Raw genomic sequence first — 17,245 nt, 5'->3', positions numbered from 1 at the left:
CATTTTATTATCAAGGGCAACACCAAAAATTATGTTGCAAAAAGCAATGACATGGCAAAAAAGGGGGCCAAAGTGACACGTGGACTGCCACGTGGACTGACACGTGGCACTTTGACACGTGGTAGTTGTGGGGCCTACTGATAGGTGAAGCCCACTGATATGTGGGTCCAGCTTGACATGTGGCATTTTTGCAACACTTTTTCCTATTTGCAACATTTTTAGTACCTATTGTAACACAATAACAATGGTCAAATTTTGAAATATACTTTCTGCATACATTAAAGCCCAGTTCTATATTAGAACTGTTTTCTAATTAAAGTCATTAGAAAGATAATACAATATCACCAGTATGATGAACTACATCATTTAGACAATTTCTAAATATCAAAAGATTACATTTGCAAATGTGATATTACTGGACAATTCCAAAGTACCAGAATTAATACAGCTACTACACACGTTTAGACTTGGAAATTACTACATAACTCTGCTTTACAAAATCAACAACTACTTCAGCAGATAAAATGGCATGTCCTTGGCCTGGTGTCATGGCCATTATTTGACCACTGTAATGAGGTACTTCTTATAAAATCTGCCATTATGGGTGGTTTCAGACCATAATCCTTTAACGGGCTCTCATCATCATAATCTGCACACAAAAAAACTCTAGTTAGTCAAGGGTATATCTTGTATACATACAAATCATGTGTGCAGAAAAGAAAGGCCACCCCATTTGTGTTGCGAGCGTGGGACTTGGATATTGATCAACGCATTCGATTCCCAATATAGAAAATATCAAGAATCCTAAACGCAAAATTGGACACGAGTGCAGGGACAAACCTGCAAGGGTGACAGAGTAATCTAATTTGATAAAATCTTTCATTATTAAACATTGTCTTTCTTCAATTAAAAAAAAGGATTACCAATAAAACTGTTTTACTTAATCAAATAACTACTTTAAACAAAACATCAAAAAGATAAAAAAAAATTAAAAAAAAAACATCAAAAGGATAAACTAGAGCCAGTTTTCCAGAGGTCTTGTTCCTAACAAATAAGTTTCTCAACGACCTTAAATCCTATTTGCAGCATAAAGTGTAGAACTGCAACACAAAGGATCAGATTCAGAGCCCATACAGTCAAACACACACTGATTTTGCTGAGTATGGTAACACAATAAGATAGTGAAATTAAGAGATTCTAAAATTACGTCTTGCTAATAATTCTTTTTTTCTATTTTGGATAACAAATACAAGATACGCAAATGAGAGAATTTTGCATTCTTCATTTGTTTAAAAAAACTCACCTTTTTACCCCTAATCCTTATTATGTGTAACAAAATAACCACTTTCTTTCCTCAAACTCATACTCCCTCCATTCCGAAAAACGTTTATTTTTTGTGTTGGACATAATTGTCGATGCACACTTTTGATCATTAATATCTTTAATTTCGTACTAATAATAAATGTAAAAACTTCATCGTATTAAAGTAGTTATAAATATGAATCCAACAAAATCACTCATGATTATATTAAATCTTACAGATTAGGTATAATTTAATAATTTATCTCATGTTATGAATACGTAAGTGACAGAGGAAGTACCCTTTCTTAAGCACATAATGCACCCAGTAAGCCCAGCAAAATAAATGTACATGTACATATGAAGCTCCCTATCTAACCAAAAAAACAAGGCATTCATGTAATTGCATATTTTTCCAATATTTTTATTATCAACAAGACAGTGAACACATAATGATCAGATCTACTTTCATAATCTGAACTTATTAATAATCATGTACATACAGTTACATTACATTCATGCAAAGCATTAAATAAGTGATCCTTATAAAAACTACACTTAAATTTTGATACATCGGGAATGGACAATTTTATTAATTTATCTTAATTGTTATTTATACTCAAAAATAAACTGACATTGGTAGCAATTAATTATTTATTTAACAAGATTATTAGTAAAAATCAACAAAAGTTTTTGCAGTTACCTGACAAAGCAGCTTGTGGTTAACCACTACATTGTAGAAAAAACCATTGTACTAAGGACAAGTACTATTTCTTGCACAGAGAACCCTTACCTTTAATATGTGCAGGTCCTCATCCATCAATTTGACATCTGCATCAGAAAATGCACAAGAGGGCCCCCCATCCAGAAGTACCCAAACATAGCCAACCTATACCAGGACATTACCATATCAATACATCAGAGCTTGGGCCTTAAATGAATAGCCTCACAAGGAGAAAATATACCAATGATGCCTTATAAATGCTTGCCACCACAAGATCTCTCAATATGTCATCCACATAACCACATATATTACTGAGGACCTGTGTATTAGCTATAATCATCACTACGGGTTCTAAAACACATTAGCACAAGTTATAAACATATACAAACAGTTACAGGGGAGAGAGCACTTTCAACACTACCACGATATAATCTAAATAGAAATGAGTCCCTCAAATCCCGGAACACGACTCTTGCTCCTACAAGTTATGAAAAAGTTAAGCTACTTGCAACCTGTGATCAGCTAACATAAGAATGGGAAAACAGGAGAAAGCTATGAGAATAAAATATTTTATAGGTTTTTTCGAAGTGGAGAACAATTAAATTTCAAAATCTAGCACTTTTTCAATCAGACAAATAGATGTTCGCATGCACAATTCAAATGCCAATGATTAATAATTTAACAATGACATGGAGAAGAACACTAGATATGCGGCTCCCTACCTAGGACCCCTGAAGCAGAAGACCATAAATTCTGATTTAGATACACAAGCTGCATACACTCGAATAGATTAAACTATAGCACAAAAGCTCTTCCCCGGGGTAGTTTGTATTCTCGTTATGCCTAATTGTCCACAAATCATTGTTTAGATAACAATGTTACCATGGAGGCCATGTGCCCTTTCTGAAAAAAGCATGGCATCTGGATGTTCTAAACGCCATAGCGCCAGGAACCCTGACGATCTTTGCAAAGGCTGTGAGGCCATAGCCATAACTTAAAACATAAAAATTCACACGCCTCAATGCTTCAGGACCTCTGGAGGGCTTCACTTCTGATATTTTTTTGAGTTCTGAAGATGCTCCAATACTTCTACTACCTGGCTTGCATTAGGTCTTGATTTAGGATCTACAGAAAGGCATTTAAGTGCGAGTGAAGCAGCTCTTAGTGCTGCTCTGACAGTATATTGGCCTTGGATGTGAACATCCATGACATACAGAACCCCATGCTTGCTGGTAAGGTAACACTTAGCCCATGCCCTTGTTGCAAGAATCTCGTCAGTCAGTCTTCGTCCCGTCAGTATTTCTAGGAGAACAACACCAAAGCTGTAGACATCACTTTTCTTTGTAAGATGACCTACATAAAAGGAAATTGGCACAGGATTAGAAGAATAAATGTGGATGCACCCAAATTAATGCATGTAGATTAAGATTATCCTAATGCAAGGAGTTTGTGCTTCCTAATTGTGACATTTATATACTCTTAAGTAAGTTGACAATATCTGAAATTTTTTACAACATGGTCACGGAGAATACCCCTCCTCGTTCTAAACCTTCCTTGACCGGAGATAAACTGTATTTTCCTTTGCATCGTAATATGGTTTCTCAGCCATATTGACACAAAGAAGCAACAAATGCATCATTTTGAAACCTTTTGAAAATTGATTTTGTGGAATAATAACCTGTAGCAGCATATTCTGGAGCTAGATAACCTAATGTTCCCATAACTCTTGTAGACACATGGGTTCTTCCTTGCTTTGGTCCATCTTTTGCCAACCCGAAATTGGAGAGCTTTGCATTGTACTTCTGTCAATCAGTAATTGAGAACTCACAAGGCTAAACCAATATATTGAGAGCAATAATTTATAATAAAGTTAAACGATCAATTTGTTCCACATACAGAATCAACTAATATAGTGGATGTTCTAAAATCATGATGAATCACATTAACTTCTGGACTGTGAAGAAATGCAAGCCCCTTTGCTGCACCAAGAACAATACTGATACGAAGATTCCATGAGAGCGGTTGGAAGTAAGAATCCTCTATTTCAATTAAATCGAGTAGCTACATCAAAAAATAGTAAATCAACACAAATTTAATTTTAATATAAATTGAGAAACTCACTCCCAAATAGATGCTTTTCCAAGCTGCCCTGAGGCATAAACTCATATACACAAAACACACACCGCCGGAGGACTGACTTCTAAATCAGTGTAAACTGATTTACAATCTTCCAAGCCATCATTCCGAGCTTCTTTCCGGCCTTGAGCTTCTTCTCCGCCGGAGGACTGACTTCTTCTTGGCTGACATCTTCTTTCCTGCTTTGGGAGCCAACACACAAATCTAGGGTTTGAGAATTGGGGGAAGGAGAGAGAGATTGACTTGTGAATTTGTTCATAAGAATTGAGAGGGATTCGAGATGTGTATATACATAAGTTGTGTTTCTTTGGATAGATGAGCTGACATCATTTACAACCGTTGGATTTTGATTTTGTTAATAAAAAACTTATTTATTAATTTCTTTTTAATATTTTTAGAAATTCTTACTTATATGTAAATATTTTTAGATTTCATATGTGATTTTATTAATGTTTAGTGTCCTTTTATTGTTTTTCATTTATTTATATAATTATTAATTTTTAAAAAAATCGACATTTCATTCAGAATAATAATGGAGGTGTTAGTCTATTTCAAGTATTTTGACAATTATACAACCCCACAAAATAAATATATATAATTCTAAAAATGATGGGATACCCCTAAAACCGATAGTTTTAAACATCAGTACGGTTGGATCGTCGAGATTTTATTTTAAAAGAATCGATACTTCATTCGGGACAGTAGCGCATATAGGGCTTAGCCTATTCCGAGTGCTTTGACTGCTATACAACCCCGCAAAATAAATATATAAAATCCAAATAATGATGGTACACCCCTAAAATTGATAGTTTCTAACATCCATACGGACGGATCGTCGAAATTTTATTTTAAAAGTATCGATACTTCATTGGGGACAGTAGCGCAAATTGGCCTTGGTCTATTATCACTGTTTTGACTGATATAAAATCTCGCAAAATAAAAATAAAAAACCTAATAATGATGGTACACGCCTAAAATCGATTTTTTTTAACATCCGTACGGACGGATCATCGAAATTTTATTTCAAAAGTATCAATACTTCATTCGGAACAGTAGCGCAAATATGCCTTGGTCTATTATCACTGCTTTGACTGATATAAAATCTCGCAAAATTAATATAAAAAACTAATAATGATGGTACACGCCTAAAATCGATTATTTTTAACATCCGTACGGACGGATCATAGAAATTTTATTTTAAAAGTTTCGATAATTCATTCGGTACAGTAGCGCAAATAGGCCTCAGTCTATTATCACTGCTTTGACTGATATAAAATCTCGCAAAATAAATATAAAAAAACCTAATAATGATGGTACACGCCTAAAATCGATTGTTTTTAACATCCATACGGACGGATCGTCGAAATTTTATTTTAAAAGTATCGATACTTCACTCGGGACAGTAGCGCAAATAGGCCTTGGTCTATTATCACTGCTTTGACTGATATAAAATCTCGCATAATAAATATAAAAAAAACTAATAATGATGGTACACACCTAAAATCGATTGTTTTTAACATCCGTACGGACGGATACTCGAAATTTTATTTTAAAAGTATCGATACTTCAGTCGGGACAGTAGCGCAAACAAGGCTTGGTTTATTTTGACAGCTTTGACTGATATAAAATCTTGCAAAATAAATATAAAAAATTTATAATAATGATGGTACACACCTAAAATCGATTGTTTTTAACATCCGTACGGACGGATCGTTGAAATTTTATTTTAAAAAAAATAAAGGAGTTAAAAGAGCCTTTACTTTAAGTAGAAATGAATTATTTCTATAAGGTTATATTTAAATAATGTGGAATAAAGCACACTTTGTGAAGTGGGAGGTCTCGGGTTCAAATCCTGGGTAGTGCAAAATTTCTGAAATTTTTTGATTTAATACTTCACCACTGCCTCACTGCCACGTAAGCAAAGTGGGGCCCACCTGCCACGTCAGCAGGGTCCCACCGCCACGTCAGCAGGTTCCCTGACACGTCGGCATGGTGGGGCCCACGTGTGACCCACCTGCCACGTCAGTAGGGACCCCCTGTCACGTCATTTGCCAGGTTAGTAGGGCCCCTGCCATGTCAGCAGAGTGGGGCCCACATGGGGGACCCACCTGCCACGTCAGCAGGGGTCCACCTGCCACGTCAGTAGGGTGGGACCCGCATGTGGTGACTCACCTGCCACGTTAGTAGGGACCACCAGCCACGTCAGCAGTGTGGGGATCCAGCTCTGCCACATCAGCATTTATTTATTTATTTATTAATAAAAAATTGAATATTTTTATTAATATATGGCAACACTTTACGAGATCTATGCTAACATAATTAAAACATGTTACAGTATGGTACATTATTATATAGCTACTGCAACATTATCTACGACAACATCACGTAATTATGTGGTAGAAGACCGTTTATGGCGTAGTGGATCTACAACCCTATAACACTCAAAATCATCTCAGCAACTTCAATCAAAAACACCCAAATCAAAATTAAACCCGAAATTAAAATCGAACAATCTAACTATGAAATGGATAACATGAATAGAAAGAGGATTCAAAGAGCTTCAATTTGATTACTTACATGACTTATTTGGTTAACAGAATCACGATGAAATTGAGGATTGATTCCAAGAACTCCAAACCCTAATTGTAGAGAAATTGGGGCATTTCTTGATTTTTCTGATTTTTTTTATAATTTTAATTAATTAATTAATAGAAAATTTGTAATAAAAATACCCCTAATAAAAATTAAGGCACTAATTATATCCCTAAATAAAATTAATTGGCCCTTAATTAACAATTTTTTGGTATTAATTTTGAATTTTTAAATATCCAATAATTACAAAATATATGTCAAAAATTCTCAAAAAATTGTGAATAATACAGAAATGCAAAGAAAAATGATATTTGATATTTTCATGTTCCTATAAAAATAAAAATGTGATTTTGTGGGGGTTTTGACACCCGAAGGGGCCCGAGAAAGTCATTTTTCGCGAAACGAGAAAATTTGTAAAACGATTGGATGTTCAGAATATCACTATGGTATAGGTCATACTAGGCAAAATAAGGCCAATAATTTTGTACGAAATATCAGCTATTAAAACACTGTTTGGGCCATACAACTTTTGATTTAAAAGCATTTAACCTAGAATAAAACACCCGATAATTACCCATAACACATTCTGACAAAACAGAATACACTTAGCACATAACACCTAGGGTTTTATAATTTTATACACTTAATGACATATTCAAACACATAATTTACCTTTATTAAGATATAATACAAACATAATTTCTCAGTCGTTACAACCGCATACGATGATCAGTCGTAATATGGAAATCTGTAACCTTTTCTACTAGTAGAAGGAAGATTCCTTTTTGTTATCGGTTATCACCTTGGCCGCATTCGGGCCTTTTCTGTGTCCATCCCTTTCAGGTACACACTTCGTGTCTATCCCTCTCAAGACACGGTTTTGCGTCTATCCCTCTCAGGTACGCATACTCCACATTTTCATTGGTATATAAGGTACCTTCTCATTTGGTAGTTAATTGGTAGTCGCCCCAATCCACGAAGTACTAGAGTCTACCCATCCTTGGCTTTGTAAGGATCCTATCATATATCTGGAGGGAGCGCAATGCTCGGGCTCACGGTAAAGGTATCTTTGGACCATTCCAACTACTCTCTGGCATCCTAGTGGATATTCGGACTAGATTTAGAAGCTCTAATTGGTTTATGAACCTCGATTGTATAGGCGATTTATGTAATTGGTTAGATTAGATTTATGACCTCTTTTGCTTTCTATCTTCAATATAGCATGTTAGATTGATTATAGATAGATTTTCTCTAAGGTTTGTCTTAGAGTAAAGGTCAATCCTTGTATATTCTTTTTTTATACATAGCAGCTTAGCAAAAAAAAAGAAGAAGTAATCTTTAATAAATATAAACTAATTGAGTGAAATGAATAATTGTTGGAGAATGCTTCTCCTAATTAAATAAATATTTGAGATAATATTCAATGTTCGATTAATTAAACATAGTTGAGGGAATGCGATCTTTGGAAATCATTTTAAATAAATTTGAGGTATTTAATACTTCGCAAGAGGATATTGAGTCCCTTGGAATATATACGTACGAACTTTTAGTTGTCCAAAACAACTCCGGGATGATTCCCGGGTTTTTACTTTGTAAATTTTGACCGACTCTCGGTCTTATAATTTATGCATCACGCTTTATTATAGCGTTAAAATATTCTACGATATACTCATCGCGGGTTCAATCATTATCGATACGCAAAACTCGTATTTTACTATCATGATAAACATGACATTTGTACAAATGACAGTAAAACAATTTTCACAACACAACAGTATATGGAGTCGGGTTTGTAAACTTGCCTGGGTACTTTGATGTGGAGGATGCTCTAGAGTCCGCCCAGAAATCTATAATTATAAACAATTATTATTTCGTTAGATTCCGTTCGTATTTATCGTTACTTGTACATACGCAATACTTACTATTCATTTACGCAACTCAATTTACTCTCATTATTCCAATAAGTACAAGTACTTGTCATATTTGCTTTCTTTTCGAAATTCCTTATGTCCATTAATGTCTTTTACATTTTGTCCCTCGGTTCCACTCTTGATTCTTAAGGGTTTCAATTCGCGCGATCTCGGTTCCGACATTTTTATAAAATTGAAAAATCCATATTTTTACTTGAAATTTTTATGGAAGTTAATAAACTATATTTCTTACTCTCTATACAAATTTCATTATTTTTTAATATTTTTAAGTTGATCATTTCTATTTCCAAAGTTCATAATTCGTAGCAGTTTTTATCACGTAAATCATTTTCACTAAAACGGACTTATCTTTTGAACCGTAAATTGAAATCAAACGATTCAAGCGCCTAAACGATCCTTACAAAAAGATCTATCATTTTTTAGTCTTACTTTTTAAGAAATCACACATTCTGTATTTCTGCAGAAAACTTATGGTTACGATTCTCTCATTTTAACGACGTTACGCTCGCGACTCGGGTTTCGTTTTCGCTCTAAATCATTAATCAACCATCATCAATCACCATACCCTCATTTTAACACTTACTCCTCTCAATTAAATCATTTTCTTGAGGCCACAACATCAACCTTAATAACTAACTAACTAATCATCAAGAAAATAACAAATCAACTATAAAAACTAGGTTTACAACTAAGATCTTTAATCTTCTTGAAACTTAAACCTTAAACAAAGTTTGGGTAAGGATTTATACCTTTATTGAAAGCTTGGAATATGTTCTTCTTGATGGTTGAACCTTGGGGAGGCTTGGTTATGCTTAAGGATCCTAAATCATGCCATGAAAATCAAGAAATCAAGAAGTGTTACTATTTGGCACTATTCATCATCACTTTAATGGACTTATTTGACTATCTAAACCTCAATGAAATGCTCCCAAAAATTTATATTACCTTATTTTGATATGTAGGAAGCTTAGAAATTAATTGGATAATTTTGTCATGGCTTGAAGTTGGATTTTGAAATTTGAATCCTTTTTCTTCTTGATATTGTCGAATGGAAGGTTTCAAGAGAGAGAAGAGAGAAAGTTTGGTGGTTGATTGGTTGCTTCTTGTAATTGTGATGTGTTTATGTTTGTATATCATCCTAGATATACATATCTTTAGTACATATCTTTTAGCTTAGCTATTTTCCAAGCTAACTTGCTAGCTTAGTACCACATTCACTATTCATGACATTATTTGCTAGCTAGGTCATCATGCTCTCTAGATAGGCTACTATTTGGTTGTTAAGCATGGTTACTTTCTTACCTTAGTTAGTTTTCATGGATTAATACATTTTATTTATTCGCTTACGTGTTCGCTTGGTCGCTTATTCGTTTTCATAATAAATCTTCGTAAGCGGTTCGCGGGGTAAATCCTTTCGTATACGTCCTTTATGCCTTGAAGCCTAGTACTTGGGTTTATATTTGTAGGATTTAGATTTTTAATTATATTGTAATTCTCGTATTTCTTGACGGTTTGTAGATACGGTCATTTTTCAAAGTTCGTTTCCTTCGAAAACTAATAGCGTTTACATACACTTATTTGGTATGTATAATCACGTTATCGACTCGAAAACTAAATTTCCCATGCATAACATAGTGTGGACTAAAATTTTTTCCCCAATTGTCAGTGTTACTATTCATTAATCATTTGACAAAGTCTCAAAAATTCGAGTTACTGCAACATAATTTACCGAGATCTCTTCAATGTCAAAATTTTCAGGTACATGTCCCTCTTCAAGAGTTTCGTCTATCATGTCATGGGTCTCTTCTAGAGATTTTATTTCCTCTATTTGTACATCTTGAGTGTTTGCCCCTCTTTTTTTTGAGGATTTTTATCTTTAGAACTGATTGGTCTTCCCCTCTTTAAGCGAGGTTTTGACTCATTTGCCTTAACAATTTGTCCTTCAGGGATTTGTATTTTTTTAGGAGCATTTACAGCTGAGACATGTGATTTTGTTACTTTATCGATGTTAGTGAATGCATTAGGAAACACATTTGCTATGCCTTGTAAATGAAATATTTTTTGTACTTCTAAATTGCATTGGCCTGTGCGAGGATCAAATGTGTTCAATGAAGATGTATTCCATGAAATTTCTCTTTCTAGCTGTTAATTTTCTCCTCCTGATTTTGAGAAATTTTTATTCTCACCCCCTAATTTTGAGACAATATTTTCATCGAAATGACAGTCTGCAAATCTAGCAGTGAATAGATCACCTGTCATTGGTTCTAGATATTTGATTATTGAGGAAGATTTATAACCAACATATATTCCCAATTTTCTTTGAGGCCCCATCTTCGTGCGTTGTGGCGGAGCAATAGGTACTATACCGCACACCAAAAAGTTCTAAGATAGGAAATATTAGGCTCTCTTCCAGAGATCAATTATAAGGGAGAAAATTTGTGATAGCTTGTAGGTCTGATGTGCACAAGTGTTGCTGCATGTAAAATTGCATACCTCCAAACTGTAAGAGGGAGATTTGTTTTTATAATCAATGGTCTGGAAATCAGCTGGATTCGCTTAATAAATGATTCTGCAAGACCATTTTGTGTATGAACATGAGCTACATGATGTTCAACACGTATACCAATTGATTAACATAACTCATTAAATGCTTTTGATGTGAATTCTCCAGCATTGTCTAACCTTATTATTCTAATATTATAATCCGAAAAATCTACTCTTAATCATATTATTTGCGCAAGTAGTTTCGCAAATGCTAGTTTGAGACGATAATAAGCACACATTTCTGTATTACAATTCATTGGGATTTGTTCACCTTCCACGTTGTGACCACCTTGTTGATGCATCGATCAATACCATAAAATATTTGAATGATCCACATGATGGGTGAGTGGGCCCACATATATCTTCCTGTACTTTTTTCAAAATTTTAGGAGATTCTTGTGCCATTTTTTGTTAAAGAAGGCTTAATAATTAATTTTCCTTGAGAGCAAGCAGCACATGAGAATTCATTAGATTGAAAAATCTTATGGTTTTTCAATGGATGCCCATGTGAATTCTCAATAATTTTTCGCATCATGATTGATCCAGGATGTCATAGCCGGTCATGCCAAATAATGAAATCACTTTTGCTAGTAAACTTCTGGTTTACTGTGGCATTCACCTCAATATTTCGAATATTAGTATAATATAATCCATAAGCAAAAGCTGGTAATTTTTCTTTCACACATTTGCTACCCGATACAATGCTTGTGATATAAAGAAATTCTTTATTCTCTTCTTTCACTCTTTCAATATGATACCCATTTCTGTGGATATCTTTAAAACTTAATAAATTTCTCTGTGATTTTGGGGAGAATAATACATCATTTATTCTAAATTTTGTTCCTTCGGGTAACAATATATTAGCTCTTCTGGAACCTTCGATTAATTTTATACTTCCGGAAATTGTGCAAACATTGCCTTCATGTTTGTTTAAAAAGATGAAATATTTTTCATTTTTAAGAATTGTGTGAGTATTTACACTATCTATAAAACAAATATCTTCCTCTTGTGTTATAAATCCAATGCGAGAATGAGAAACATCCATATTGCTTCAATAATAGATAAAACATATAATTAGTAATAATTATAATCATCAAAAAGACATATAATCATAATCTTTGCATATGCAAATAATTGAAACACGTAAAGTAAACAAGTATATTTATTTATAATTTAGAGCAGTGGCGTCATCACGAGTCTATAAAAATCAGTTGTATCAAGATATGTCATTTTAAGGAGATTGTCTGCATGATCTTTATCTTCAAACACCAAATTTATTTTGATATTCTTGCCTTTATCCTTCGAGGATGCTTGATAAAGATCAGCCAAATATTTTTGTTATGACCGATATTCCATTTAATCTTTAATTGAGTATTTTATAATTGTATTGGAGTCATTTATAAAATTATATGGATATATGCTTGTGTCATTGTATGGATGCATAATAATTGTGTTAAATTATTTAAGAATTTTGAAAGCAAGAAATGTATTATTTGCTCTTTTATGTGATTTATAGAGTGTATTCAGTATTTCTTATTTTGAAAAAAATCGATTTAAAAATATTTTTATCAATAAATTTCAAAAGTGATATTATAAAATTTCTAAAATTCTAAGCTATATTATGATACCACTCTTGTAAATTATGGATTTATATTTTTATTTATAAAATTTTATTCTTGTAATTAATTTGAATATTAATTAGAAAAATTACTCTATTACCCATGCATACATTCTACTCTCAATACAAAGACAAGGGTACCATTGGAATTTCCAACCCCATTAACCACTCTTCCACTAGCCAAATTACTCAATTAACCTTGCATGCAAATCTTGCTTTTAAGTGGGAGAGGGGTAAATTGGTAAAAGCAAAGTCCACTTACTCTTGTATGTGTATAAAAGTAAAAAGGAATGATTAAATTGACTCCAACATTTAAACACTCCAAACCACTCCACTCTCTCCTCTTCCCTCCCACTCTCTTGGCCGAAACCACCACCACCATCTTTTTCCATTTTTCATCCAATTTTCTACCTTCTTTTAATGTAATCTCACTCCCCATGCCTAGTTTATTCACTTCCCAGAGATTTTATGTTGAGAAGTTGATGCTAAATGGTTGCATGTTTGTGTTTTTGCTTGAACTCAAGAGAATAAATTTTAAGTACCACCCTTTCTTTCTAGAGAGGTCAGGCAATTTCTGTTGAGAAATAAACCTACTCCTACACAAGTTCCTGCAAATCCTGATGCTGGCACCTCTGTCACAATTCCTGATGCTAAGAATCAAGAAGTCACCCATCTTATTTATAATCCAAGCATTTCTTCTCCTAAACAACAAACACAACAAGCCTCTAAATTAGCCTCCTCTGCTGTCTCTCAAAAGACATCTCTTGTAACAAAGAAAAGGTTGTTTAAGAAATCTGTCATATCTGGACAGAAAGCTAAACAAGTCTCACTGAGTGAGAGTGAGAAGAAAGAAGACTGCTTTCCAATCAGGAAAATAAGACCGATTATTCAAGAAGATTCAGAATCAGATGATCAGATGCCAATAGGGTCCCTGTCAAAAATCAAGAAGTCCATTGATCAAAATCCTGATGACTTGATCAACACTACTGGAATCAAGGAGCCAACTATTGATGCTAGTGCTCTGCTTGACAAGTTTCCAGTAATTGAAGCAACTGCTGAACACAAGAAAACTACAAAAAGTCAGTTGAAAAGAAGACATGAGGAAGTAGTTGGATATATCAGAAAGAAGAAGAAGAATCAGCCTCTTGACAAGGATGTTAGTACACAAGAACCTAGGTCTCAAAGGGATTTAGCAACTGCAACACATCCAGTCATACAAGAACCATCTTCTCAAAGGGAAGATGCAGACACTGAGGCTGCACAAATCATTGTTAATATTGCTCAGAGTGATCTTCTTGCAGACTCTGTTCAACCATTTCAGGAAAAGCAAACTCATCAGGAGATACTGTCACGAGTGGATGCAATCATTGATGATCCTATTTTTGAGAAGAGCACACAAGAACCTTCACCAAGCATTGCTGAAACAGCTCACATGTCTCAGACTCCACAAGAACCATCAGTTCAAAGTACTGATGCTGGTCTTTCAACTTCTCCTGACAGATCAAATCCTAATGATGCATCAGCTCCTACTGAGAATCATTCTTTAACTGCACTAGCTACAATTGATGATCCATTACTAGTTGTTAGTTTGAAAAAGCATCCCGATGTGCTGTTTGTTCCTCCACTTTCATCACTTCCACTTGAGGAATCACCTTCAGGTATTGTTAACTTCTCATATATTCTCATATTTGTATAATTATAAATAGTCTCTTATTTGAGGTTACCTCTATTTATATGACAATCATACAACTCTTCTCAGCCATCTCTTATTTCTTTGCTATATGTGTGATTGAGCCTTCCTGTGAGACTGCGTGAAAATAAAAAAATGAAAAATATTTTGAGTGGCAGTCTCCTGTACTGGCAAAAGGAGAGGTAGTTTTGAGACAAGAATCTTATAAGTTTTTCTTTACTTAAAAAGTTTCTTCTGTGAGAATAATATTACTCTTAAAAGTAATATATTGTGTGAGAAGTGATGAGATCACTTGAAAAGAAAAGAGAGATTTAGGTGTTACTATGTTTCTGTTTCAAAATAACATCAGCCACAGGCATCTCTTGCAAAGAATTTGGGTAAAGGCAAGGCAATTCTTCCTGATTCTTCACATTCTTCTGATGGCTTGTCTGATTCTGACAATGATAGTGATGACGATGATCCTGATACTGCTCAGCTTAAGTCTGCAATTGATGCATCTAAAAAGTCAAATGTTGGTTCTTCTTCGCACTTCACTAAAAATCCTTCTTATTACAATCCCGATGCTGAGTATTTCAGACAGACAAAATGGGATTATAAATGGAGACTTGCAAATACTTCTATCTCATCTGCTGTTGGCCTGCAACACATTCATCGTGCTTATGATGAAATTCAAACTCCTGGTCTAAAGTTGCATCTTAAGGCCACAACTATTTCTATTAAAGGAATTCACTCTGAACTTGATGAAATGAAGAATTCTCATGCTGGTGTCAAAGAGAAAATTAATGGATTTTTGCTTCACACACCTAACTCAGCTAAAATCAAAAGTGTGAAAAATACCATCAAAGATGTTGTTAAATCTCAAGATAGCATGGCCTCTAGACTTTCCTCCTTGGAAAACAAGGTTTCTTCTATAAGTGACAAACTGGATGCTCTGTTTTCTCTTCTTTCAAATACTAATGCCAAAAAGGGGGAGAAGATAGTTGCTACAAAATGTATACCAGATTCTACTCAGACAAAAGATAAAGATATTGATGATGATGGTGATAAGAATAATCCAGTTACAGATGTTCAAATTGCTTATATTGCTCAACAACTTTAACATTCCAAGAAGAATGATTTTTCAGGACAAAGGAAGTCTATTGGTGCTTATAAAGCCAAGCACAAGACTACTGCTGGTGCTCCTGAGGATGATGACATTACAATCTCAAATTTAGCAGAAGCTAAAGGGATGTTCTTTCCTTATAGACATAAGGAAACAAGTGAAGAGATTGTCTTGTACTACAAAGACAAGAAGTTTGAGCAAAAGAATGCTAGGAGTGCTTTTGGGTATATAACTGAAGAATTTCCTGATCTAACACCAGAAGAAGCAGTTATGCAACAAAAGGAGCTTTTGACTCAAATTGAAGCTGAAGCTAACACTTCTAAAGGAAGAGGAAGAAGAGGTGGTAGATCTGCAAGCGCAAGAGGAAGAGGAAGAGGTGGAAGAACTTCTGAATCAAGGCAAGTGACTGCATTCAACTCTACTTTTCTGAATTTTCTATCCAGAGAAGGTTATGTTTCTGTATAAGGAAATGAAGAAGATAAAGAAGTTCAGAAGCCAGAAGAGTTGATTGTACCAAGGAAGAAAAGATCAGCCACTGACATTGAACAAGCTGATACAGTAAATCAAAATGTAACTCTTGATATAGACACAAATCCTGAGATAAAAGGTGATCATGATGCGAACCTGATAACTAATTTTAAATCTGATGAAAAAGTGATCAAAACATTAAATGAGTTAGTTCTTTCTCTGGTAATCACTCCTCATATTTCAGAGGCTGATGAAAAAGAAAAGATTAATAGACGAGAAGCTGATCAAGCATGCAAAGAATATTTGTAGAGAGTTTTAAAATTAAAGAGGGAGATATGGCATAAAGCAGAAGGGAAGACTGATGATTTGTCCTCAAGCTATGTTCCTCTCGGCAGGAAGAATAAAAGATGGAAAGACATCCATGTATTCAATTATTCTAAAGGGTTCAAACATGTTAAATTTGTGTCAGCTGGGTTAAGAGATTCTATCTCAGAACAAGAAGATGTTGATAAGTCCATCAAGAAGCCTTCTTGGGTGGTATACAATGAAAAACTGAAACTTATCAAATCTCGAACCAGAGGAGGCATTGGTCATTCCAGCATGGAGATCTTGGAATCTGATCTGCTTGATACAGATACTCTGATAGAAAATCTTGGTGAACGAATTTCTCCTTCACATCTTGAGAAAGTTGAAGCTGTGAAGATTGTTTGTAGAAAGATAAATGATAATGATGTCAGAGAAGAGATTCTGTACTTTTTCAGAGATGGTAAAGTAAAAAGCTTTACATTGCAGCAACTCTTAATGAAGACTGTGACAGAATTAAAATACATTCACTATCTTCTTAGAGTTAAGAACAAAGTCACCAAAAACTGGTCTTCTATGATACTTGAAATGATCAGAAGAAGAGTCATGAAAAAAGATGATAAATACAATGGTGATTATGTTCCTAAGTACAGAACTTATACTTGTCAAGAAATGCAGATGAAAAAGGGAGCTGCAATGCTACAAGTTTTTCTCAACAGTCCTCAGTTATCCTTCAGTCCTGATCATGAAGATGTCAGTTTAAGCTTCATGTTGATTGGTGATCTTGAGATAAGCAAAAGCTCAATTTCTAAGTTAAGATCAACTATCTATCAACTTG

The 17,245-nt window shown here is 34.3% G+C and overlaps 1 protein-coding gene across 1 annotated transcript; it reads right to left on the bottom strand.

Moving 5' to 3' along the window:
* Positions 1-253: 253 nt before the first annotated feature.
* On the bottom strand, positions 254-13,283 carry LOC141694112 (receptor-like cytoplasmic kinase 176). The gene is made up of 6 exons (XM_074499207.1): positions 13,107-13,283; positions 4,207-4,479; positions 3,965-4,084; positions 3,702-3,825; positions 2,093-3,376; positions 254-649 (listed from the first exon to the last, which is right to left on the bottom strand). The coding sequence occupies exons 1-5, from the start codon at positions 13,281-13,283 to the stop codon at positions 3,069-3,071; spliced, it is 1,002 nt and encodes a 333-aa protein (XP_074355308.1). The 3' UTR covers positions 254-649; positions 2,093-3,068.
* Positions 13,284-17,245: the final 3,962 nt, after the last annotated feature.

The sequence above is a fragment of the Apium graveolens genome, chromosome 2 (genome assembly GCF_009905375.1).
Source record: "Apium graveolens cultivar Ventura chromosome 2, ASM990537v1, whole genome shotgun sequence".
Taxonomy (NCBI): Eukaryota; Viridiplantae; Streptophyta; class Magnoliopsida; order Apiales; family Apiaceae; genus Apium; species Apium graveolens.
The sequence above is the reverse complement of the archived record's forward strand: the minus strand, read 5'-3'. Positions and strand labels throughout refer to the sequence as shown.